The 26,283-nt window shown below is 47.9% G+C and overlaps 2 protein-coding genes across 2 annotated transcripts in view; both read left to right on the top strand.

Moving 5' to 3' along the window:
* Positions 1-1,657: 1,657 nt before the first annotated feature.
* TMEM72 (transmembrane protein 72) lies at positions 1,658-13,557 on the top strand. The gene is made up of 5 exons (XM_080401711.1): positions 1,658-6,596; positions 10,598-10,664; positions 11,091-11,162; positions 11,892-12,031; positions 12,219-13,557. Exons 1-5 carry the CDS (start codon positions 6,104-6,106, stop codon positions 12,677-12,679), a joined length of 1,233 nt encoding a protein of 410 aa, XP_080257837.1. The 5' UTR covers positions 1,658-6,103; the 3' UTR covers positions 12,680-13,557.
* A 93-nt stretch (positions 13,558-13,650) lies between these two features.
* The window catches only part of LOC308069927 (uncharacterized protein), a 46,288-nt gene continuing 33,655 nt past the window's right edge, over positions 13,651-26,283 (top strand). The window contains exon 1 of the mRNA XM_080403080.1: positions 13,651-26,017. Within this exon, the coding sequence (XP_080259206.1) occupies positions 25,925-26,017 (93 nt within the window). The 5' untranslated portion in view covers positions 13,651-25,924. The remainder of the gene's footprint in view (positions 26,018-26,283) is intronic.

A 26,283-nucleotide genomic window follows, 5' to 3' on the forward strand; every position in this document is an offset into this window, starting at 1 on the left:
CCCTTCAAGTCTCCCTTCTCTCTACGTGCCAAGCTGATATCTCCTGTCATCCACCTGAGAGCCAAGATGAGGCTTCTGAAGACCAGAGATTCCCAAAGAAGAGGGGCGAGGCCCTCGAGTCCCCCCCACCAAACCCAGCACTGAGCTCTGCTCTCTCTGCCCTGCACATGCCACAGCAACCCCATCACGCTGAGGGTTTCCCTTTGCCCCACTCCTTCTCAGCAGAGGATTGAGCAGGGCGACCAGCTGCTTTGCTGTGTTGTCCCTCAGCGCAGTGGAGACAGTCCTACTGGAGAAAGCTCGTGCGTGTCACACTGAGCAGCTCACTGCTTGGTGCACTGGGCACATCCCTGACGGCAGGAGCAGCCAGGTCCCCGGTAGGTCCCCAAGCAGGAGCCTTGTGCATCCCACCGGCTGGCATCCCCTCGCCCCCGCTAATTTGGGGCACCACCCCGGCCCACTCAGGGCTTTGCTGTCTCTACAGTGCTCTGCAGCGCCCAGCCCCACCCCTGTCTCAGCCCTCCTAACTACTCACACTCTGCTGTCAGCAAGGAAACTTCACAGGCAGCTGAGAAGTGGCAAGATCAGAGGCATTCATTTCCTTGGAGCTTAGCTTAGCACCTTGAACTTAGTCTCAATTCTCCTGATGTCTCATCTCCCTCATTCCACTGTGGCACTTCTGGTTTGGCTTTGCTGTAATGCCCCAAAGATCATGAGTTTAAATCATGCAATTAGAAGCAATACTACTGATAATAGCAAACAAAGTTTTTTTCACTTGGGAATTTTCTTTTCTCTGGGTTTTGAGTCTCTTTTTGCAGCTTTTCTCTGCAATTCTGTGAGCTAGAAATGTGTTTTCATGGAGAGTCTTGCATAATCACATAGTTCTCGGAGCCAACCTCTGAGAGCCCTGCTATTGAACTGGAGATCAGATGTATAGCAAATAAAACTACTTTTGATATTTCTTGTTATTACAACTTTGTTTAAGACACACATGGGTTTTCAGTGCATGCATGCATACATATGCACACACACACACGTATGCATACATCCTGATCGCACATGTCTCTGACAAGCGCTATGTGAAATCCTGCAAGCCCAGCACACAGTGCCCAGCCCACCCAGTCTTGGTGAGCAGGGTGGCACTGGGATGGGGATTTATCCCAGCTCTCCTGAGCAGAACAGACCTTGAGGGGATGGCCAGTCAGGAGCCTCTCATACACACTCCCATGTGCCCACTTTTTGGAAAGCCTCTAAGGTTGGTGTCAAACAGGTGACTAAATAAGAGAAGGGAAGTTTACGCTGACATGCTGGGAGATCCCCTTCTGAACAAGGGGAATTAGCCTGGGGTCGAGGGGAGGAGGCTTTCAGGTTTACAGGGAAAGTGGGAGTCACCAGCCAGTCAGAGGCGTAGTCTGCTTGGCCCCTTGGCCCTCATCCACTGCAGGGAGGTATAGGTGCTGTAGAGGTCTAGAAGATCCCCACAAGTACATCAGACGTGTTCGTTCCCATATCCAGATTCTGTTTAAGATCGGCTTTGCCACAGAGGCACCTCTTCCCCCCCACAGCACCCCCACACCACACCACAGTGTGATGAGCTTTATCGATTCCAGACGCCCGGATGAGAGCTCGCCCCAGCTATTGCCAGGCACAAGGCCTGGCCCCAGGAGAAGTGTGGTGCCTCTCCCCCCTCCGTCACGCCAGCCGTGAGCAGGCCCCAGGAGGGGCTGTCAGCACAGGGGCCATTCACCAGCGCCTCCAGCTCACCCTCTCGGCTGGCTCAGCCTGCGGCACTGGGGCTGTGCCGCCACCGGCCTCGGGGGCTGGCTGTCCCGGTGGGGGACAATCGGGGCAGTATACTGCCGAGCCTTGACCCCATCCCTGGCAGGGTGGGAAATTCCCGGAGGAGCGGACAAATGTTCATCAGCGTGCTGGACACCCTTTGATCGAGGAGCATAAAGCAAAACAAGCCGGTTATTCATTCGTGTTCGCTGCAGCTCTGGGCTCTCCCCAGCCCCCTTCAGATCCATGTGCTGTCTATCACGCTTTCCTTGCCCAGACAGCACAACTTCCCGGTGCCCTCTCACCACCGCCCTGCAGAGGGCTGGCTGCAGGCTGCCTTCTGCGGGGAGCAGCCGGGCTGGCGGTGCAGCGGTGGGGTCCTGCTGTCCCCTGCCGGGCATCCCCAGCGTGGCTTGCAGCGCTGCCCAGGCTCTGAAGGCTCCAGAGGGCGGGATTTAGTGGTTACAGCAAAGGAAGAGGTGGCACACTGAAGATTTCCTTTCCAGCTCTGCTGTTTATGTACCTTCAGGCACCCCAGTGTCATATGTTTTGCCTGCCCCGGGAGAGGAAGGAGGTCTGCCAAGCTCACGTCGGGATGCTCTCAGTTCATTCAGGTTGGCTTGGAAAGCTGTGGAGCGCTGGTGATACAAGGCAGGGTGAAACTCCTGCCGACTGTGACGAGATGTTTGTACCCAGTGAACCCACAGCTGCGATTCACTGGTGCTTCCGATCAGCTGGGTCCATCTACCATCAGCCAGCAGTGAGAATCTGTTCCCTCTCCATGACATGTGACCTGGTGGAAGGAGGGCACAGGGAGGCAGCACATGGCACCACTGCAAGGCTCTGGGCTGTTGCCTGCTGGCTGCCTGACCTGCAGTGGCCAAGGGAGAGTGTTGGTGTCAGTCTGTCCCAGATGAACACGTTGATGGAAGGAGATCCCACCTCCACTGCTGCTGTTAAGAGAGGGGACCAGGACTGCCAAGCAAGGCTGCATGATGCAGTGGTTATAGAGGAGGGCATAGAGAAGGGAGGGGAGAAAACAGCAGAAACAAAATTCTAGAGCACTGTGTAAGGCAGTTTGGGAACTGTTTTTACATGATGGGCAAGGAGTGGGAATAGCTAAGTCAGGCATGTTCCCATAGGTTTCTGCCAGAGCATAGTTTGTGGTGCCCCATGCCCCATGATGGGAATCTTCACTCACCACAGTGCTTTTGCAGCATCACCATTTCACAGACGCAAAACACGAGGTATGTCCTGCTCCCCCACAGCCTTCCAAGAGGAGTTGCTCAGTACAGATGCTGCACTGTGACCTTGGTCACAAAAGAACGGCCATGGTGGCCATGCCACAGCAAAATGACTTGAATAAAGTGTGAAGAGGGAGAGATGAAGATGAGGACTAACGTCACCATGAAACCCTAACAATGAAATAAAAACCTTTCAAACCTCTCCATATATCACTGGAAGCAGCCTGTAAATGTTAATCCTGGCTGGCAGCCAAAGTGCAAATGGCAAGCCTCTGTGCAATAGAAGTGGCATAATGTGCAGTGGGGACCACTGCTATTATGTGTCCCAGAACAGGCTGTGCTGGTGCATAGGTTTTGCAGTTTTGGTTACAGGCTATTAAACCCCTCTAAGGTCATAAGATCTCAGTACTCCTCTGAATGCATAAACTCATTCCTAAAAGCCTCACCAAAACACACTCAAATGGCTCACAGTTTCATTGAGGGTATCATCTCCCCACTGGAACAGAAACAGAATGAGAAGGGATGCTTCTACCAAGAAAAATCAGGTTCGTGTGAGATTGCTTGGTAGGAGCACTAGCCAAAAAAAATTCTGAACAGAAGGAAGGAGCCACTGAAGGATTGTTGGTACAAAGCAAGTCTGAGGATACCTGTCCCACTCACTCTATGCTTTCCTCGTGGGCACTGGAGTGAGAGAAGCACTAGTGCACCAATGAAAAGCGAGTGGAGAAGACCTTAAGTTACCTCAGGCTAAGAGTGTCCCCAGGCGGGGGACAAGGACCATCAGGAAGGCTGATGTAGGCCCACTCATAGCTAATAGATAATAGCCCACAATAGCTAAGAGAACATGGGAGGGAGACAGGAGGTTCAAATTGTTAATGTAATAATCTGCCTTTCTTAAATAGATTGTGCTCCTCTATCACCCCACTGCACACCACCCCACCCCACCCCCAACCCCCACTCCCCATAAACTTAGGTTTATTTTAAACCCTGGGGCTTGTTGTTCTCCTGAAAGGAAACATTGCAGTCAAGGACACTTAGGCAAAGTCATTTCATTTCTGGGTGAGAGCTCAGTGCCATTTAGTAAGAGCCCCCCAGTAACAGCCCAGTGCACTGCACTGCCCATGTTGGCAATGGGGACCCCTGCCATGGGAGGAGGCAGCTGCTGCATTGAGAGGTGCTGGGTACTGGCTGAAGGGTGGGTACTGATAGCACTCAGGATTGCACTGTGGTATTTGCCACTTTTTTTAAACTAATCTCATGCCTGCAAGTGATTTTGAAAGGCTCGTGTCTTCCTTTCATCTATTTGCTGTTAAAGTAGTTTCCTAGCTTTCATGTTTGTACAGAAACACCTGAAATCCAATACACCAATATTTAAAAAAAAAAGCAAGACAGCAAGGAAAAAAAGCATCTAGACTGTTTGCACAACCTCAGAGCTCTTAAGCCGGTTTGGTGATTTCTGGAAGTGGAGTGTGCTCTTGAAGCCTTCAGTGATGCGCTGTGACAGGGCACGGGGATCACCCAGGCAGTGCCTAGCTGCAGCGGGCAGGGCAGCCGGGTTCCCCGGCTGGGCTCTTCCCCTACCTTCTTGTGACCTTCCCCACTGGCATGCCTCTGCTTCCCTCTTTGTGTTTCTCTTGAAAAGGAAGTTTTGACATGCCACTGAGTCATCAATTGTGGAAAACTCTAGTTCCTTCAAACACCCGCAGTGGTGTGGGAGGACAAGAGGAAACAGGAACACCCAAAGGCAGTGCCAGTGCTGCAAGGCAAAGACACATTTTGGGTTTGCACCATTCAGCACTGCCCCTTGGGATGCTCTGGAAGCCCTACTGCAGTGGGCTATTCCATTTTTCACATGAAAAATATGCTCTACCCCTAGACCTTGTCAGTATTGCCTGCTGCAAGATCCCTGCCACCCATCACCTTGTAAGTGTTCAGAAAAACAGTCTGCAGTCATTTAAAGAAATTAGGGACCCATTTCATGAACTCAGGCATTTGGTTGTCCTGGGAAAACCCAATCCTGAAATATAGATCAAGATCCTGTGGAAGAAAAGCTATTGGTGTGCCCTTGGACCAAGTCATCTCTACGTGCAGGACACATCAATATAGCACATACTGTCTAGGTTCAGCTTTGTGTCTCAGGCAAGTGAGAAGGGGTCACAGGAGACAGGCTCAGCTGGTTGCCACCTCCCTACAGGGCTGTCCATGCATGAACTGAATGTGATTCACCCAGCCCCTTGCTTGCAAGGCTGCCAGCTTCTCAGCGGGAGCAGCGAGGGGCAGGGGCTGCAGTGACTCGCCCAGTGCCGGCTGCAGCACAAGATGAGCTCACTGACCCATCAACCTGTGGCCCCACAGGCACTAGACACCTATGCTGCCTGCCAGGACTGTGCTGCTGCTCACATGCCCCTCCTGAGGGACTGCAATGCCCAGATACTGCTGCTGACACCACCTCTTCCCTGGGCAGCAGCAGGTGGGGACCAATAGTGACCTCCAGTAAGATGCACCAGAGAAATGTGGGGCCCAGTGGTGGGCCAGCACTGTCTCATCTTGGCCTTCAGACATGCCTAGGGCTGCCCCTCTCCAGAGGCAGTGTGTCCTGCAGAGACAAGCCAAGGATCACCAAGGTGTCTTGGACAATCCATCACGATTTGGTAATCCAATACAAAGAGGTCAGAGTACATATGCACTCCACTCCACGTGTCAGGACACTTGTGTGACCCTGGTGCCATTCAAATGGCTCTAGTGACTGCAACACAGAAATATAGTTCACTGAGGTTCCCAGGAAGAGAAATACACATCGCCCCTGCTATGATCAGCGTGGGTCTGTAGGACCCTTGGGAATAAATCTGATCTCTTTGTTCCTGTGGTTGAACATCAGCCTGGACACTGCCTGAGCCACGCTTGTCAGAGCCAGGGAAAGCCTGTGTGCTGAGCAGCAGCCGTGGTGGAGGGTGCAGGGCTGGAGTGCCCTGGGAGCCTTGTGACTTGCCAGAAATGTACCGCTCTTTTGCCAAGAGCAAACATCGCCATCCTCACAAATGGTTAACCTGCAGGGAGCTGCATAGCAGTAATGACTTCACATGCATTTAATCAGCTTGGGCTTCCAGAGCCTCCTCTGGAGCAGGAAAGGCCATGCACCCCCGGTGCAAATGTTCCCAAAGCCGCACCCCCCCTTACCAATCATTAATCATCACCCGGCCGGCAATGTGAGCAAGCAGCAAGCAAGCAGGAAAAGGCCACGTCTCCCACAGCCCCTGCGGGAGCAGCGGGAAGCAGCGCTGACCGGTTCCCTGTGGTGGCAGCTCACTCCCCAGCCACCCTCCCCTGGGAGCCCCGGGGAAGCGGCCAGTCCTCCACGCACTGCCCTTTCCTTCAGGAAGGTCACTTGGTCCTGGGCGCAGGAGGTTCTGCCTGAGGCTGGGAGGTGCTGGGCTACGCTTGAGGCGGGGAGCCCTGAAGAGGAGCTTCTGCCTGGTCGGCACCACAGTCTTCATCTCTTCATCATGCGACACAAAGCCTTTTGGAGTGCCCTGGAGTACACCTGCCGATTGCTGGGCATCTCCACCGCAGCAGGTAAGAGCAAGCTCTTTTTTTTATTTGGCACTAAAAGGCACTGAGTGGGTGTCGGGATCCCTGAGCTGTGTCCCTGCCTTTGGCTAGGTGCAGCGACTGCTCCATCCTATGAGGGGGACAAGGAAACTTGCTCACTTTTCCTTTGGGACTCAGGGAGGGACAGTGCTGTATGCCTGGCCAGGTTTTTTGCAAATTCTGTGGGAAGCACAGTGAGACATCAGACAGGAAGAGCGAGCACTCTGTATGGCAGAGAACAAACTAAAGCACAAATGGAAAAGAAAACTAAATTGTATTCTTCTAAAACAGACAGGCACAGGCAAGATGTGAACGACACTGAAAAGCAAAATACTTGTGGCTGAGTAAAACTGCCAAGCTGCTCTGTGGGATGTGAAAATGAAGGAGGAGCTCCCTGTGCTATGCACGGTGAGATGTCCTGTGCCAGGCAGGATGGAGAAGTCCCAGCCATCATGACACAGTTTCTGCCAAAGTGCTGCTTTGCCTTTCTAGCAACCCATCAGGGAGCAGGCTTAGGAAGCAGTTCAGGTTATAGCTGCAGCACAAACATTACAAATTCACTCACCTGGCTAGTTGCATCCTCTTACCCACTGCCAGGGGCTTCTTCGGACCCATGTCCTCTGGGTTATGTGACACATCTTACCACCTGGTTTTAGGTGAAATACAGGTGTTTTGAGCCAGACATTTCAGGCACAGCATCTCACCCAGAAGGACTGAACTGTGGTGAATACCCCCTCACGTGAGACATCTCTGGATGAGATGTGGGGAAACAGATAAAGCAGAGGGCTCAGGGGTTCCTCTGGCACTGCTGCTGACCCATTGTAATAGAACAGGACAGACAGTGCTCTCTGCCTCAGTTTCCCCATCAATAAAGCAGAGATCAAAGTGCTTGATTTACTTAAATGCTGGAGGTGTGAACTAGAGGTAGGAACTCCTAGATGAGAGGTGACTTGAGGTGGTGCTGTGATTCCTGTGTGAGTCCCTAAGGAATTTTATATTCAGACACCACAGAGCAGTTCACAGCAGGCTCTCCTATCTTCGTATTTCCTGTATCAGCTACAGACAGCCATGACCGATGCTTTGCTCAAGTTAGGGCAGCAAAGTAGAAAGCGCACAGGTCAGCTGAAAAGAGCACAGGTGCCCAGTGACACCCAAAGCCCAGCTGGGACACTGGAAGCTGTGCTCTGGAATGTGCTTTAAACAACTGATAACAGACAGAGATTTGAGTCTCTGAGTTTATACAAACTCCCAGTTGGTAAGTGCACATCATGATGAGACTGCAACAGATAGGAGCTGAGACACAGCTTTAACCAGCTAATGCAATCTTTTCCTTTCTCCATCCCCATCGCTCTCAGGCCTACTACATGAGCCCCATGCTGGTCATGTTCTCTCTTAAAGCTCCAATGAAACTCATAGAGACCTTCCCAGAAGAAAACATGAGCTTCTTGCCATGGGAAAACTAAAGCCAGGACAGAAAAAGTGAAAGTGGCTTACAATTTGGAAGTGTGTTAGCGGAGTATAATCTCCCTCTCTCCTGCTTGTTTTCTTTTCACTATTTGCATTGTCTGCACCTCTTTCTGTAGTTCTTGAAATAAGCAGTGCAATTGTGTCTCTGTGGAGCATCACAGAGCATGGCCAGCTGCACTACCAATCTTTGTGCTTTTCCATAGCTCTGATGCGTTCTCAGTATCACCGGACTTTCCCAAAAGGCCAGTGAAGAATGGGAGGTGCCTGTGTTTTACTCATTTATGTGTCTCAATAGTGTAAGAAAACAGCTTGATGCAGTGTTTAGTGCCTGATGAGGTGTGTGAGGTTTTTGCATGAAATGGAAACCATGCAGAAGAGAATCCCATGGGTTTTGTTTGAAAAAAAATAAATAAATGAAAGGAAGAGGAGAGTGCATCAGCCTCGCTAATTGATTCTGAGAAGGCCGAGCCAGCTCCATAAGCTGCTTGCTTATACACAGAAGGTTACCCATGTAATATAAACCTCCCCTTCCCCCAGGATCTGGGAGTGTAATGGCTATCTGCAGTGGTGGGGCTGCAGGGTTTTTTGTGTGTGAGAAATCAGACAGCCCCTACCATCAGCAGAGCCTCATGGCAAGTTAGCAAAGAGTGATCAAACAGCTCCGCAAGTCACTGCAGTGTTTGGGGCATCTCTGTAGTTTAGAGATTTTAGGCCTTGTGATTTCTGCATCTAGGAGAGAGTCCTTACTTATTTCTTAATTCTCATGCTTTCAACCATTTAATTCCTAATCATGTGCCTTTAGCCACATGGTTTGGATAAGATCCAAATAAAGGCAGCAGCTAGTCCAAACAAACACCTCGGAAACAACCCTTTGCTTCTTGCATATTCTTCATCCAAATAACTTTGTGGATAAAGCAGAAGCTGTGTAAAATGAGGAACCCTCCTTATCCAGAGCAGAGATTTGATCCTAACAGCTGAGCTGTTGAATTCTGCATTCATCTGCAGGGAATGAATGAATGAACTCCTCATTTGTAGGAAAAATTGTAAAGAAGAGTTGTCGGTCACAAGATAACAAAGGACAATACTTTGAATGTAGGATGACACAGCTCACACAGCTTCACCGATAAAACTGATTTCCCCATGTCCCCGCTCAGGGCTGGGGGGACAGCCTCCATGGAGGAGGGTGGTGTGTGGGCTCCATGCGTTCCCCCGGCTGACAGGGGCCAGCAGCTGCAGGTGAAACAGGAGGAATCAAAGCAAGACCACAGCTTTGTCTTAGTCCTGGCTTTGCTCACCCAGGACAGGAGAGCTATGCGCTCAGGCACAAATCCTTGTCATTGATCCACCTTACAGGCTTCATAGACATTAGTCTGCATTCCAGTTTGGGAGCTTCATACCCCTCTCCAGTTAGTGCAAACCACAGCTCAGAGAACTGAAGGCTGGCACCTCAAGCCTCGGCCAGTGTGCATAGAGCAGGACGAGCGGTGAACTTCCTGAGCACCAGTGGATGGGCAGGGACAGCTCAGTGAGATGTGGAGCCATCGAGTGCAGACAGGAGTGCAGTGACTGCCTAGAGAGATGCTGCGGCCATGAAACCTGGGCTCAGCTCAGCTCCACACCTCAGGCACTTGTGCAGCATGACTGTCCAGTTGCACACTGACCAACTTGCTGCAGCTGGTGCAAAGCCATTCATTTCTGTTCCATTTTTGAAATAGTCTGGTTGGGAATTGAAGGACATTGAAGAAAATTTTCCATCCCCTGAAGCTATTGGCCCACAAAAGCCAGTTCAGGGAAGATTTTAGCCTCACTAATACTCTTAATCCCCCTTAAATTGACTCCCCAGTGTGCTGTGCTAGCCAGGGCACTGAGGGGATGTTCATTCTCTGTTTTTAATCTGCCTGCTCCCGTTATATGTTTTTCTGTTTGCTTAGCAAAGGACCTTGATGCCATGGCTACGGCCCTTTGTGAAGGCAGCTGGCATGGTTCCCCTGTCCTGCAGCCATGTATTGGGTGCAGCAGGCCTGGGCAAGCAGGGAGGGCAGGGGAGTGAGGCTGGCAGGCACTGGGGGGACCGGGGCAGAAAGGCCCCCAGACCATGAGGGGGCAGAGGTAGACGGGGGAGTGGGAGGGAAGTCCCTGTGGCAGCTGTGATGGAGCGGCATGGCAGGTGGTGGAAGGGACACGGCACACTGCTGCTCACCTCCTCCAGCTGTCCAAGGCCAGCTGGTACCCCCAGATCACCTCTCCCCAGCCCAGTGGCAGTGCTGCCATGATAGTGACGCAGCTGGGATGGGTTTCTGGGCTGTATGTCAAGGCCAGAATTCAGCTCTGACCCCCTCTGGGTTGGTGTGTCAGCATGAATCGCTGGTGCTGGCAGTCCTAATGTGCTGCACAGCACAGGAGGAGCAGCTCCACCAGCCCCTGGGGAAACTGGAGCATCGATCCTAGAAGCTGGGTAGGGCACCAGAGAGTCGGGAACCAACCCGGCAGTCAGCATCTTTCCTACTTTTTCTTTCTAGTGCTGATCGGTGTGGGCGTAGAAACTCTGCAGCGAGGACAGTTCAAAAGCCTGGCTTTCTATCTGATGTGAGTATTTTTGCCCTTGAAGTCAGAGCTGGCTGGGGTGACCCGTTTGACCCCTCCACTGTGTGTAGCACCAGACTAAACTGCAACAGCAGCAGGGAGCATTGCTGGAGGCTTTGGGGAATTCAGATCTCCATATTTAGGTTTCAAAATAGTAAGCTATTTCTATTAGAGAAAGAGATGCTACAGCACCATCCCTAGTACTCAGATTCTGGCAGGCCAGAGGTGACACTGGTTGCAAGTTGATCACCTGAGGACAGAAGGGCTTTGAGCTCTCCTCCACAAACCAGACAAGTAGTGGGTGTTCAGTCCCCAGTCCCCAGGCTCTGGTGAACTGGAACTAGTAAATCCTGGCCCTCTGTGCCCCTTCTGGCACCTGGAAAGTATACTGAAGCCAAGCCCTGCCCCCCTGACAGCTTTACTTTTCAGTTTTTCAGGAGTTGCCGTTACTGTCTGTGAAGGCGGCTTCTTTATCAGTTTGTTCCTGGAGATGTGCTTCACGTGAGTAGACCCTGTCCAGTCTTCTCCAGCCGTGGTGGGACCTCCCTAAGGCAACTTGCTCCTTACAGGCAACACCAGACCTAGCTGAGCTGCAAGTGCCAGACCAAAGGTCCTTCCCCTAATGCCATAGCGAGTGCACTCAGGCAGGGGGGAGGTGAGTGAGGCCATGTCCGCAGCCAATTAAACCTGTGTTTTAACCCAAGCTTGTGCCATAATTTGCTGAGCATCAGCATGACAAACCCTGGTCTACAGCATGTACTTAACCCTCAGTACGAAGCCCTACAAGGGGCTGGGGTTGAATGAAGAGCCAAATTCCCAGGGTGGGCTGCAGTTCCCTCCCAGAGACAGCACAGACATTCAAGTTAAAATGTAGAAATTCCTTATGTACTTCTCACGCACGGAACACTTCTGCTGTCTTTTAGCAGAAACTCAAAAGCCCTGATGGCTTAAACGCAACGCCTTACTCCAGCTAATAGGGACTTGACTAGTGGCCAAGTGAGCAAACACACCAAGGAGACATTGCCTGAGATGATGACCTCTGGCAGATGTAGCCCCTGACCTCTTTTCCCTGTGGGAGAGGCTCAGGCTTCGCTTAATTTCCCTGACCAACACACCGGTTTCCTGGAAAACCAGAGTGAGGATCCACACATCTAGATGAGTGACAGGTCCAAATCTTCTTGCCATGTGCTTGATGCCACATCCCATAAGGACCTCTGTTTCTCTCCCCAGATACGAGCCCGACTCCCTGGCCCAGGCCTGCTGGAAGCAAGCTAGATGCCCAGGGAGCTTCCAGAAATTCCTGGGGTACACACTGCTCTCAGTGGCTTGCTTCCTGCATCCCGTCCTCGTCTGGCATGTCACCATCCCTGGTGAGGAGCCCACACTGGGGTGGGGAGTAGTGCAGATGGAAGAGAGAATGGCCTGTTGGGCCAGAGAGGGTGGGGATGTGCGGGGTGCTACAATGGTTTCAGATGGTGCTGAGCTAGCTAGACCAAGCACTGCTTGATGAGGTCTTCACCTTGTCCCAGCCTTCAGCCAATATGGCCTTCTCCCCAGGCTCCATGCTGGTGCTCACCGCCCTGGCCTACTTCCTGCTGAGCAAGAGGAGGAAGAGCCCAGGGCACAAAGAGACGCATCCCCAGGCAGGCCAGTACGTAGACCCTTCAGCCACCGTGGCAGCCTCAACCATCGCTGGTGACACTGAGCAGACCTATACCTTCCACAGGGCCCAGAGGGAGCAGCACCACTCGCTGCTGGGCCACATGAAGAGCATCCTGAAGGCCAGCAAGGACAGGAGCATGGCCCCAGTAGCTCCTGCCCAAACAGCAGCCCCGCCAACCCCACGCAAGCAGGTGCACTTCCAGGAGAAGGTGGTGCAGATCATCCCCTCTGTCAGCGAGAGCTTGGAGGATGTGGAGAGTGAGGCTCAAGAGACCACGTCGGACACAACACCCATCCTCACACCCCCCGATGCCCCCGTCATCCTTGCTCCCCTCAGCTCCACAGGCCTCTTTTGAGCACTCAGAAGGAACGAGAATGGGACAGACCTGCTACCCCCGGCACTGGCATCTCTCCCTGCTGCTCCAGCAGTGAAAGGGCCCTCTTTGCCCTCCCTGCCTCCAGGGTGACAACTGTGTCACCCCCTCTTCAAGGGGCTGCCTGTACTACATGGTCCCACACCCTGTGACGGGGCCGGTGGTGGTGCACAGCCCCTGCAGTGCCATGCCCTGGGGACAGGCAGTGGTTCAGCCAGGGCAGGAAACTTTCTGCTCCCATGTCCTCATGCCTGGGCCATGCCTCTGTTACGACACTACACACCACAGCAGCTGCTCCCGCCTAACATCACAGCTATGGCACGTGCCCCCCACGAGGCAGCAGCAGGCAGGAGGAGAGGAGACCACCATGCCCCCAGAACAGCTTCTGCTGGGGTCAGTTGTCTCCCTTCTGCCCTTGCTGCAGGCTGAAGAGCTCAGGGCTGGGACACGTTCAAGTACGGGGCACTGCAGCCTGCATGTTCCCTCACAGCTTCTGCACCAGCTGCAGCAGGCCCAGAGTACCAAAATGTCATTTCAGAGACAGGCTGAGACCAAGTGCATCCCTGGGGCTAGCACTCGCTGAGTGCCCTCCCCTGAGATACACTCTGAGCCCAGCAGGGAAATCACCTCTGGCCTTGGCTCTTGGGGACACCTACGCAGGAGCAGGGAGGACCCTGGGTCTTCCTGGTGTCCCCTGCCTTCACAACCATCGAGTCAGAAGAGCTTTGGGATGGTGTAGCAGCTCAGGTCATGAGATTCAGCACCGAGCTGACACAACAGACTGTGTGTAACTCCCAGTGTATGTTAATTATGGGCCCCAGAGGGCAAGGCAATAATAAAGTTACGAAGCTGTCCCACCATGCCAGCTCTTCCTTGAAACCTTCACCTCTGGCTTAATCCTACCATATTTCCTGCCCTGTGAGGACCTTTCACCTATAATCAGGCATTTCTCCCCTGTTCAACTCATCGCCTTGGCTTCTCCCACCTGAGGACTAAGCAATATTTCCAGATGGCAAATGCCATCTATGCCTGCAGATACCATCACCAAGACCCTCTCAGCAGCATGAGGCAGGTCTTCTGGCAGCACATGGGAAAGTACTCGAGTGGATGGGTTTTCTCAGACATGGGACAAGGCTACACTGTCACCACTGCTGGGATGAAGAGATTTAACTGCTCTAAGCACAGACACGCAGCATTGGGGTGAGCTGGTGGTAAGGAGAGAAGATCCTTGAGACCTGTTTATAAGGTAGAAGCTAGTGGGGCTGGCTGTTTTTCTTGGAAATACGTTATTTCTTCTTTTTGAAATCTCAGCTCTCTGAGTCATAATCATCATATTCATTTAGGAAAGCAGTGTAGTTTGAAGTGAAATGTGAAAATGTAAAGTGTAAGCATTCAAAAACCAGAAGGCAATTGAAATAAGAACCCAGTGCTACTTTTTAACAAACTCTTAAAGTGACTCCTAATCTGGGAGATGGATGGGGAAGAAGGTGGAAGATACTGATACACAATATTTGACTGCCTGTGTCTGATAATGAAACTGTCCACAAGAGCAGCTTATGAATGGTTGCACACACTTGTCATTCCTACAATCAAACATAAACAAAATTTTTGTTGCATCACCAACATTTAAAGTGATAGCCGGTATCAATCTGTTCTAAATGATACATGGAATACAGACCTTCTCCTTCTGGCTGCACAAATCTATAAAAGTAACCCTCCACCCCATAACTGCATGCTGCAGAAGAGTCACGTACACATCTGCCTTTAGGGAGGTTTTGTACCTGCAAAAATGTTTTCAGAAAATTTTGCCCATTTACAGCCTAATGCTGCGAGACTGATAGCAGCAAGCCCAGGATCCACCACAGCTGCACCCTCAAGCTAGCGTATTCAACACATTAAGAATTAAAAATAAAGCTATTTTCCTCTAAAGTCTGTGACCAAACAGCATTCCTGCACCAACAAAGTTCCCAATCCAGATATGCTAACGGGTACTCATCCTTGCCAACTCTGCCCCAAAGGGCTGTGCTTGGACCCAGCTCCCCAGTTCCATCAAACATTGGCTCTGCAATCTGACCTTCTCATTAGCAAACTCAGTTTTCTGCATCACCCAAGGCTCTTCTTTGAACATTGCATAACTAATTACACACACAGAGATAAGGTTTGTTGAAAAAGCACTGCTCCCAATAGATCAAGCAATCTGCTGATGAGGGAAGGACCACATTTCTGCAGCCTACTACTTTCTAGCCCTGAGCAAAGTTCCAGGGCAGCCTGGGTGGGGACAGCTGCTCTTTGACAAATTTCATCCTTCAGCCCTTACTCAATCAGCCCCGTGCTTCATACCAATGGGGCAGCAAGACCTGTGGGAAGGGGAGAAGCAGTGTGGTGAGAGCACTTGTGGCACCCTGAAGTGTGTGATGATCAAATCTCATTGCTCTGTGAAACGCATAAAATGAGTTTGCAATTGCTACAGCTTGCAGAATTAGGTATTTCAGGTTTTAGGCTCATCTTCTGAAAGTCTGTTGTAGGTTTCCCTTAGAAAACAAGATCGGGGGGAGCTAGAGGTGAGGTGACTGTCCAGCCTTCCTGGAGACAACACTGTGCCCGGTTGCTTTTCTTGCTTGCTCCCTTGTGTTTCCCTGGCTCTTCTCCAGCCCCCATAGCTAGCTGACTCAGGAGATGAAGGCTGGAAAAAAGCTGCTCATCTTTTATGTGGTATTAAATTGCCTGTTCAGTTAAGGTCCATGGCTGCTCACCCTGGAGTCTGTCAAGAGCCTGCACCAGTGCCAGGGAAGCAGATGCTCATCCAGAGGCAGCCGAGCGGTGCCCCAAACAAGCAGCAGATGGGTGTAGTCCCACTGCAGGGGCTGAGCTGCTCCCCGTGTTGCCCCTACCAAAGAGCCCATTTGTACCTCTCTCCCTCTGTTCCTTACCACCCATCCCACCCATGGCGCTATCTTCCAGCTCCATCAGCACACAGAGCTTATTAGCCCAGAGGAAAAATAATTAGCAAAAAGAAAGCGGGTGGCTATCTTTTTGGGTAATGAGCCAAATAAATTCATGGAAGGAAGGGCCTGCCACGAAATGAAGGGAATGGGGGATAAAAGCACCCCTTTCAGAGGCAGCAGGCTGTTAGAGCAGCTCAACTGCTTAAAGAAATGCAGCCTCAGGATTTCTTTAAAATCCCAGTGCAGAGGAAATGTTCAGCCTCGGGGGGTGTCAGATGACTTTGCAGAGGGCTCAGAGATTATTCACTCAAGTGTGCACTCCTCTGTTGTCCCCTCTCCCTACATCTAGCTGTGAGGGACATCCCAGGGGCTATTGAAAGCACCAGAGATGCTGCAGAGAGCTGGTGTGTGTGGGTGTTGGTGTGTGTGTGTATTGGAAAACCATTTACATACAGGGTAATTGCAGGAAAAGAAAAAAAGGAAAAACTTGACACTATTAACCATGCAGTGCAGCGATATCTAAATTTGAGCTGCCTGAACTGTAAGTTCACACAGCACTACATTAACACTGTTACACGTTTTTTGCCTGCATTACAGTTAATCCATGATACGGCTAATCTATTGAAATTAGTCCACTGAGTTAGAGTGCATAAAGCTATAAACTCCTACAGATTCCCATACTGAAAGGAAACAAGGTGAATCATCCAAAACAAATACTTGTGTAAGGTAAAACTCTGTGAGATAGTCCTGCCAGAAATTGTTTCCTTCAAAATTTCCTCCAAAGATTTCTCTGCATGAGGAAAACTTTGCCTGCTTCGCATGTACGTGTGCAGTGGAAACACCCTACAATTATACTTGACAGCCCCCGTCACAGCTTAGTGAACTAGTATGTTGTAATCAATTGCTCTATTTTAAGTTTTATATGAAGGCAAAAATAGACTTCAGTGCAGGCTTGGATTACAATTCCTCTGCCTCCAGTGCACACTGGATACAAGTCACACAGCCCTGAAGGCAGGTACGCTACCTGCCCCACCACAGTGCTTCCACCTCATACCAGGTGCTTGGATGGTCACCCTCCAGACTTCCTAGCTCCCCCCAGGGACTCTGGGCCCCAGTTTCTCTGAGCACTGCTCTGTATTTGAAACATGGATATGAACATTTCACCCATACAACAGCAGCGTTAGGAAAACAAGGTACATTTGGAGAGGAGTGTTCTGTTTCTGCAGTGTCCGTGCTCCAAACCAGAAATGCCCTGCTGGTATCTGCCTGTGCAACACTCGCAGCAGCAAACACTGGTATTGGCATCAGTGGCATGGGCAGCTCCTAATTCAATGTTGAGTCATATCCACATGCAGGAGAGGAGCTGTCTCCACTCGATTCCAAATGCTGCATACTCACACACCTGCAACCCTACCATTCCTCAGCCCTGCACCTTCTCCCATCCTATTCAGGAGATTCTCCCATGTGCTGGGCCAGAAATGCAGGTTCTGTTTTGGCTGCACTCCTGCATTTTGTGCTGTGTAGGAACCAGAAACCAGGTCCCAAACCTGCCTGAGATTCCTCAGAGCTGTCAGCTCCCTTACTTGCTTGGCATGGTGCGGGCAAAAGCAGGAATCTGACTTGCAGATGCCATGTATCGGTTTACATACCACTGGTGAAATGACTGCACTTAGGTTATTCCTAGTGAATGATTAAGATACCTTTAGGAAACTAATTCTTGGCAGCTATTCACTCAGTATATGACTTTATTGAATCTTGTTTTGAGGCTCTATGCAAAACACCAGGAATCTGATTTTCCAAGCCAGGTCTTTGGATCACAGACAAAAGAGGGTTTCCATATTTCAAACAGGAAAATAAAAAACCACCAAAAAAACCAAAACCACAACAGAAAACGCCCAAAAACCCACCACCATAAAAAAAAACAGAGAAAAAGACATAAAAGCAGAAGAGTAATGTTTCTTGGCAGCTTCTCCTCACCCCAACCTGTACCTAAAAGGAACTTCATACAGCACAGGAGGAAGCTGTGAACAGCATCTTAACACTAATCCCCATTCTACTCTCATCTGTTCCTTCTGCCCAGCCTCTCCTTCACCCCAGTCTTTACCAACCCAGAGCTGGCCTCATTCGGAAGAACTGTTTAAAAATAAATATCACATTGATCAGTCCATGCTAAACAAAATTATACATATTGTGACATGATTCCCCAGTTGCTTCCTACCCTAAGTCTCATTCTGCTGCCTCCCTGTCCAAAACTCCCCTGTAAGAGGGGCTGGATTCAGTACTCACCCAGATGCCCAACCTTGCCTATCAGCCCCCAGCTCCCTGCTGGCACCCTGCTCCCTGCCTGCTGCATCACCCACTGTGCCTGTGCTTGCTCTTCCTGAAGAGCCACACTTGCAGCTGCAGTTTTGGGTGAGGCTATCAACACTGCAAAGGGAGGTAACACCTGCCAAATCCCACCTGGAAGGAAAGAAGGCAGTAGCCACAGGGGACATGCCCAGCAAAAGGAAGTTATATGGCAGCCTTAACCAACTAGTTAAGTTTTTATGTTGTTTTTAGGTAAACCTTACCTTCCAACTCTGGATGCCTACTGTTGTGCTACAAATTTTGCACCATAAAAAAGCGAGTTTGTCTTTTCAGTAACGTTTTGTGCTGGGCTGCCTTACTTCCTTCCATAGCATGAGAAAACAGAAGTACACAAGAAGAGTTTCACTGTGCACAAAGCAGCTGAAGAAGCTTTTCTGCACTGGCTACTCACCCACACTCAGGAAGAATTCCGAGGGGGAATTTGGCACAGTGACAGCACTTCTGAACTTGATACAGTAGCACTACATTTCTCCCTTTCATGGAGGAGTCTAGGTTCTTTATTATCTCCTTCACTCCTGTGCATATTGAGGAGACAACCCCCAGCATGGGAGCAAGCCTGCCTCCCAGCCCAGTCAGATGAAGGGGCCACATCCCATTTTATGTCACACTGAAGGGGTATGTCCCTGTATCCTGTACCTAGGAAGGCTGAAGCTTCCAATGAAGGTGCAGGTGTATTACAGCACTCAGATCCTCTCCATGCTCCCAGATCTGGTGCATACATTTGCAGAAGCATGGCAGGGAAGCTTGATCTAGGAGGTTCTTGAGGGGAAGGGCTTGGGAAGGGATTTATACCTTTTAGCTGCACCTTCCCCACAAAACCCCAGGCCCAGACATGAAAGAGAACTCCATGTTATTCCTCTCAAACTAACCGTTATTCCTGCTCAGCATTTTTTTCTCATCCAAGCATCTGCAGTCTCAGAAGAAATCATCAGCTGCATAAATGGAAATAGAAGCGTCTTCTCCAGCAATAGACATGTTACATGTTTCATATTGGAACTTCATGGGGTCACAGTGTAAACATCTCTCACGTGGAAGTGCTGTAAGAAGGAAATTGCAAACAAATTCCTGCTGACTGGTTTGGAAATGGAGAAGGCTATGTTGTAGTCATTACTGCTCCTGGCTCTTATCCAGTACTAAACTATCGCATTTACACTATAATAATTTTATCAACCTCATGTTAACTTGCTATGATTTCTTCACTTCCAAGTAGCAGTCACAGACACAAACATTCCCTCATTCAAGCTGATTCCTTCTAAACCAAAATTCCAAATGAAAGTACAACATAGTCCCTCTGCTAATGCATTTATCATGTAGTTATAAATGAAAATGATCTTTAGTTTTCATATCCTGATATTATTCATAAGGTTGCTGCTACTGTATGTCTTTGTTTTCCACTTATCTAACACTTTCAATCATGGAATAGCTGGCACAAAATGACAAAATATTTTTTGCTTTGTGTCCTGCAGCTATAATTAAGAATGCCCCAAACCCATTAATTATATCATTGTTCTTTCTTGAGACAGCACCATATGTATGAATTACTCCATCAACAGTGAACACTGTGTTTTTAGAAAAGGTACCATGACAGATCATATAACACAAACTACCAGATGAGGTAAAGGAAAACATATGATGAAGGATTCATACTGCCGTGGAAATGTTACTGCAGCCACTGTGCTGGTTCTGCCCTGAAACAGCGTCCTGCACACCACTCTGGACAGACTCTCTCCTTTCTTGCTAATTTGCTGAGAGCTGTAAATGACAGTAGAGGAATACCCAGAGTTCAGCTCCAGCTGCATGCCCACCTGCCCCACACTTTCTGTGGTTTCCAGTTGGTGTGGCTGACACCTGTGAAATGCTCATACAGCCACCCAGGACTGCATGGAGCTAGCACACAAAAGCTTAGGTTTGTTACTCGGTATTTTTATTGGAAAAAGTAATTATATGAGGTTTTGCCCCACAACCAGCAAAGTCAGTAAAACAATAAAAAAGTGTTAGAAAAATCAACTTAGGCAATGTCTAAAAATGTGGTTTTGTAAGACTGTAACTAGCATTACAGATGAGCCAGTCAGACGGGATTTTTTCTTTGCTAAAAATTATTGTACGGCTCAGGAAAGCACACTGAAAATTATGAGCTGAATGGATGCAATTAAAGTTAGCCTCAAGTAGAATAAAATTAATAATAATAATTTGTAATCAAGTTCTGCAGAGCTTTCATGTAACAGTAATTAGAAATTACAAGATAAATCTTATTTCTAAAAACATTAATTTATTTTGGCAGTCTCAATGTTTTTAATGCTGTAGTTACTAAGATGAAAGGTATTTTTATTAATAGCATTTTGCCTTTGTTCTATCCTTTTTGGAAGAAGTCTGAGATCTTTGAAAAGTTTTCTTATAAAGCTGACTAGGTGTGTATGTGGCTCAATACCTGCACAGGTTAGCTGCTAAGAAGAAGTTGCATTGAAGCCAAGTAGAATTTCTGTTTTACTGTACTGTGGTTTATATTTCATTTGATCTATCTTATCATGTTTAAAATCTGATTTATCCAAAATAGTAATGAGAAACTTTTACAGACAAGTCTATAAATTTACTCTGCCTTGGATGAATAACCCACAAATGTACGTCCATGAAAAGCAATCAGAGAACAGTTTTATGGACAACATCTCAGCAATAACATTTACTATACATGCCTGATAGTCAGAATAAGACCTGAGGCAACAGGTTGTGTTATAATATCCTCTAAAGAAAGAATATATTGAGTTTCAGGTGCATACAGGGGTCAGGGAATAAAGTAAATGTAATGGACTAGACTAGGCTAGACTAGATTGAAATGGAAAGAAAAGGAATAACTTCAGATAATATAATGTAATTCCAGTGCAGGTGTAATTTCAAGTTGCTACTAGTAGAAAGTGGAACTGCTGAAGGCTGTCTATTGATGGACAAGGGCTGAAGTCCAAAGGTAAGTTAGTGATTTTTTTTCAAAATTATAATTTCTCAAATGTACATTTCCCCATATCTGCTTCTCCCCTCTGTAAACTAGAAAAGGCCATGCCAACTGGAGAGAGAGACCAATGGTATGAGATTGAAATGTTACTTCTTCAGATCAGTAATCTGATTCAGTAGAAGAAATTCCATGACTAGAAGCACCGGGATTTCACTTGGGGTATTGCTATGCCTGAGCACTTGATGGGATGTAAAGGCATAATGGTGGACAGAAGAGAAACGGCTGCGAGGCAAGAAAATACATACGAGGAACATGAAGGCAGAATAGAAATAGAGAAGGGTGCATGGGGAAGCTGAGAAACAGGAGGAATTTGTGAAAGGCTGAAGAACTGCAAAAGGACAGGTAGGTAAGAAAACATGGCAAGACACTGAAATGAAAAGCAAACAAGAGGGATAGGAGGTGCTCAGGGACGTGCAAGAAAACAGTGGGAGTAGAGGACATGGACAGGACTGCAAAGACTGTAGTACAGAAAAACAGACAAGGGGCAGGACACTGGCTACATTAGGAGCTGGCCTCACCTCATGAACAAGGAGAGGGTAAATGAAGATTTATTTTATCCATCCTGAGCAAATGTATAACAACATATAGTTGAATTTGGAACTGAAATTGCCACATATAATAGGAGTGGTTCCTTCCCCTTCAAAGGCCAGAAGGCAGACTGGAAAAAGCAAACACACAGTAAACATAAGCAAACATGTGGGTATGTGGTAATTAATTACCCCATATGATTTTTCCATCAGCTTTTTAATTCTGAGGTGATTTGAACGTGTTGTGCAACACTGCTTGTAGCACAGCTGTGTGGTTTCATGGGAGGAACAGCGGGACAGTGTGCACCACCTCGTAGTGCAGATGGAGATGACTGGATGGGACTCCAGACATGGTGCACCAGGGTGTGTATGGGAATGGCACGTTCTTGTAGCACCATGATTGCAGCTGAACAGCTTTTCCTCAGCTCAAACAGGAGACACCACACCTCTCCATGCTACGATTGTATTTAGCAAACCAGGTTTATCCTAAATGACCTCCCTTATCTATCAGTAATAAGACAAATGTGCATTGCATAGTAAGAACCTGCTATTTCATTCTGTGTGGCTGTAGTAAATCCACATTGCTTTGATGGAAAATATGAGGATGGTTGTCTCCAATTAGGTGCAGTTACACTCTTTCTGACTGTGATTGTCCAGACAGAAACGCATGTGTGCATGGTGGGTAGCTGATGTATAATGTATTTGATGTTTCAAAGGCAGCAAACCCTTTGGGATTAGCATACTAACAGAGCTAAACTTTGCAGCACATGCTTTTCAGTTACACATAGATTCACTCCATGTCTTCTACAGATCTCTGCAAGCACAGTGGCTGGTTGCATGTAAAGAAACATACCATGACTAGAAAAGTCTGGGCATAAAGTAACCTCACCACCAGAGTTAATTTCAAAACCTAATGTATCAGTAATGGGGGGAAAGAAAACAAACAAATAAACAAAAAATAAACCCTCTAACCTGCACAACATCAAAGAACTGGATAAAAACTTACAAAATTAGCTATCAAGTATTCTGAAGTCCAAGGATAATATCAAACCCTATATGCTCACACTAATACTTTCCATGCTTGCAGTAGCTATGAAAAGCCGTAATTTAAATTATGTTGTCATAAATTAGTAAATTTACTACAATTTTATTGAAAGGTTGGTTGGTATTTGCATTAAAATCGTTGCTCCTGGAGTCCTGTGAGGATATCAGACACTCAGGTCCTGTTCAAAGAGATGCCTTAGTCATAGAGAAAAATCCTGGTGATCCTGGAGAGCTTGTTCATGGCTTTGAATGAAGAGAACTGGCTAGTCTGCATTGGCTGTGAAAGGGAAAACTTCAGAATTTGTCTCATAAACAACCTCCCACTTTTCATTCATCCTTTTTTATTTTTCAGTAACTTTCGTCTGCCAATAGTAAATATTTTGCAGACAACAGATGCTGACACGTTTAACAAACTTGTGCCCATCATCATCGCGGGTGGAAAGCTTCTTCTGCATCTGAAAATCTGGCTGCTGCTTTGCATAAACCAAATGAAGGATACCTGCAAGTCCAGTCTGCATTATTTGCTAATATTTGTAAATAAAGTGATCTTTAACAGATAAGGATGAAACACTTCACACCCTCCAGACATGATCCAGCGAGAAACTGGTTCAGCCAAAATGAATGCACACAAAGCCTAGGACAAATACCAGAGGCAGGCAGGATGCCCAAAGACATCTCAAACAGCACTAAACCCCATGTTTGGTTACTCCTTGTTGGTGGATCCAGGGACTGATTGCTGGTGTGTCGAGTAGCCCCCTATCTTGATACACTCCTTTGTCCAATGTCCCATAGGTAGCAGTGGCCAAAGATTAAAACCACAAAAGGCAGACAGATTAGTGGCTAAAAATTTGTGATTCTGCATAAAAAAATTTCCCCAAATCCCCTCTGAGGTGAGTTGTCATCTAAGGGACAATTAACCATTGTGAGGAGTGGGTTGCATGTGCACACCCTGTATGCATATACACCCTGTATTTATGATTTCACCCACTAGTATTTGACAGCTGGCGTACCATGTAGAGAAGTCAGTTTGCTGTAGGCAATTATCTAGCTCTGTCTTTGATTTTAATTTCTAATAAATAAACTCCAAGGCTGTAATCCTCTGTAGTCCCAAGTGAAAATTACAGACAAGTGGTCACAGAAGCCATGTCAGAGCTGACCTGCCCCTGATGCTGCTCCCCCTCCCTGGCGCCGGTGGCAGCAAACAGCGTGGGGAATGCATCATACGTGGGAAAGTCATCACGTGTGGGGAATGCATCATGTGGGAGATCTACTAAGCTAGAAAATCCTGCAGTGGGGAAGGGAAGACTGGCTCCTTCCATAGATCATGCCAACGGCCCACTTTAATGTCCCAAGCTAGGATATAAGTTGTGACAAGGACATGACATGGTGACATGGTTCACTTCTGTACAATCTGGAACAACCTCCAGGGTGTTGAACATGCCAAATGAGAATTCACATTATGCAAAGCAGTAACATATCTTTCTGTGTACATACCAAAATCCTTGGAGACTGGGACATCCTGACCATTTGTAGGTGAATCCTACGAGGTTTTCTCTGAACAGGTCTAATTTCAGTTCCTCCCTTGTTGAAACTGAACCATGCGTAACTGTGCAGAAAGCAGTGGCACTAACTTCAGGGTGTTTCCTAAGCTGGTGCCTCTGTGGAAAACAAACGCTTTCATACAAAATTGAAGAGGCAGGTACCCACTGTATGTACCACGTACAACTTTTACACTGCATATTGCCCATAAGGCTAAGGGTGAGTCTGTCACATCTATAATATCAGAATAACTCAGTTATGCAAATATTTGTACTTGTCTTTATAATTTGAAAATTATACTAGTCTAAAAAGTAATTTTGTTTTGCAGTGGCCCAATCCCTTTTCAAAACATAAAGATGAGCAATCCAGCAATAGTATACAGTGATTTTATTCAAAGGTTTAAGGGAGGAAGGTTTAGCTGCTGTCCTGAGGGAACAAGGCTCAAGAGATTATGCTGTCTATGTGTCTCTCTATATGTTCCCTGGTAAATTCTGAGCCCTGTGGACAGTTTTCACTGATACCAGTATAATCCTCTGCAAAATAATTTAGGCTTTATGTGTTTCATGCAAACAAGATGACTAAATAGAAGAGAAAGACTGCAAGTGTCCTAACCAGTAAAGACTGCAGCATGGTTAGGAGATTAGAAGAGGAAGAAGAAGAGCAAGAGAGATACCCTAATCATAGGGAATGTTTAGCTGAAGCTTGCAATCAACTGTGAGGTACAAACTGACAGGAAACCAGTTGCTACATCTACTGCTCAGGGAACAAATTGAATTTTTGACAGCATTGTTAGCTCCAAGAATCTACCTGCTTGTTAAAAATCTGTATAATTTTTCTCCCCAGATATTCCTTTCTCTTCTTCAAAGCAAAACCTCATCAGTGACTTCTCTACCTCCAGTACTCCATTCTCTCAATTCTCTGTCAATACAACTTGTAATAAGGACATGTCTGTCTTTATAGCTTATACGAATAAAATCTGGCAACCCTTAGGGCACCAAAGCAAGGATTTCAGCCTTGATTTTCATTTACTTATCTGAATATTCATTCAGTTTAACAGGAATGCAACTTGAACTGAAATATCCCTTAGACGCTGTTCAGACAAGTATTAGGGAGAGTGCGTGCACAAAATCCTCATTCATAGCTGAAGGTGCCAGCTGGACAACAGGAAGGAGACAACAGCCCTGGAGGTCACAATGACTTGAGCAGAATCGCAAAACAGTGACAAGTGGTTCAGTGTCCTATTCATTAGACCTGGACAGCAGTTATTTCAAGATGCTGGGATGACCTGAGCAAGACCGCGGATACAAGGGCAGAGTGGTTTGGCTGAGCAGTGCCACAGTGGAGCCGGGGAATGCAGCAGGAAGATGCCAGCCCAGCTTTGCCAGTGGAGGGGCAGGGTGCACTGCAAGGGGTACGGACCCTAAAAGTGGTGCTGCCAGAGCCAGTTCTGAGCTGGTACCTGTCTACACTGTTCTGCAGGGTGCTGCCAGCTCAGATCAGAATCAGCCTGAGGAACACTGCACCACAACTTACTGGGCAGTGAAGACGTGACTGGTTTTCCTGTTGGCTTTCAAAAGGAAAATGCAAATCACCAGCTTTTCAGACCCTTTTCTCCTCTAACATTGGAGCTTCTCTGCTGCAGACGGACAGTCCCACTAGCTGAGAACCTGGAGACATGAGGCATCCCTGCTGAGGGACGTGTCATGCTTCTACACAGACAATTCCCTTGGCAATTCCTCTTTTCAGACAGCCCCTGTGACCTGCTCCAGGGGAGCAAAACGGCCAGGAGACCACTCTGCAAATGGATCCTCCTGGCCCAAGGCACTTCACTAAATGCTTCAAAAGCAAAGAGGTCATCCTAACCATAAAAAAGACATGGATTTCCTTTGTGATGGTAAGAATTGTGCCCTTGTCTGATATTACTTGTCTTAATGAAAGGATATTGCCTTGTTTATGGGAACTTTGAATGCCTAATGCAACATCAAATGTAGAAAAGCTTCAAACTCCCTAAGTTTAATTTGTCCTATTTCTGTGCAGCATTGTGAAACTGTGTTGGCACTAACATTTTAGAAGTAAACTTCCTTCACATAACAAGAGAATGAAATATTGTTGACGTAAGTGAAATAGAATGCGTAGACGATTAAGACATTTGGTTTTGAA

Source organism: Falco punctatus (genome assembly GCF_963210335.1).
Source record: "Falco punctatus genome assembly, chromosome: 9".
Lineage (NCBI taxonomy): Eukaryota > Metazoa > Chordata > Aves > Falconiformes > Falconidae > Falco > Falco punctatus.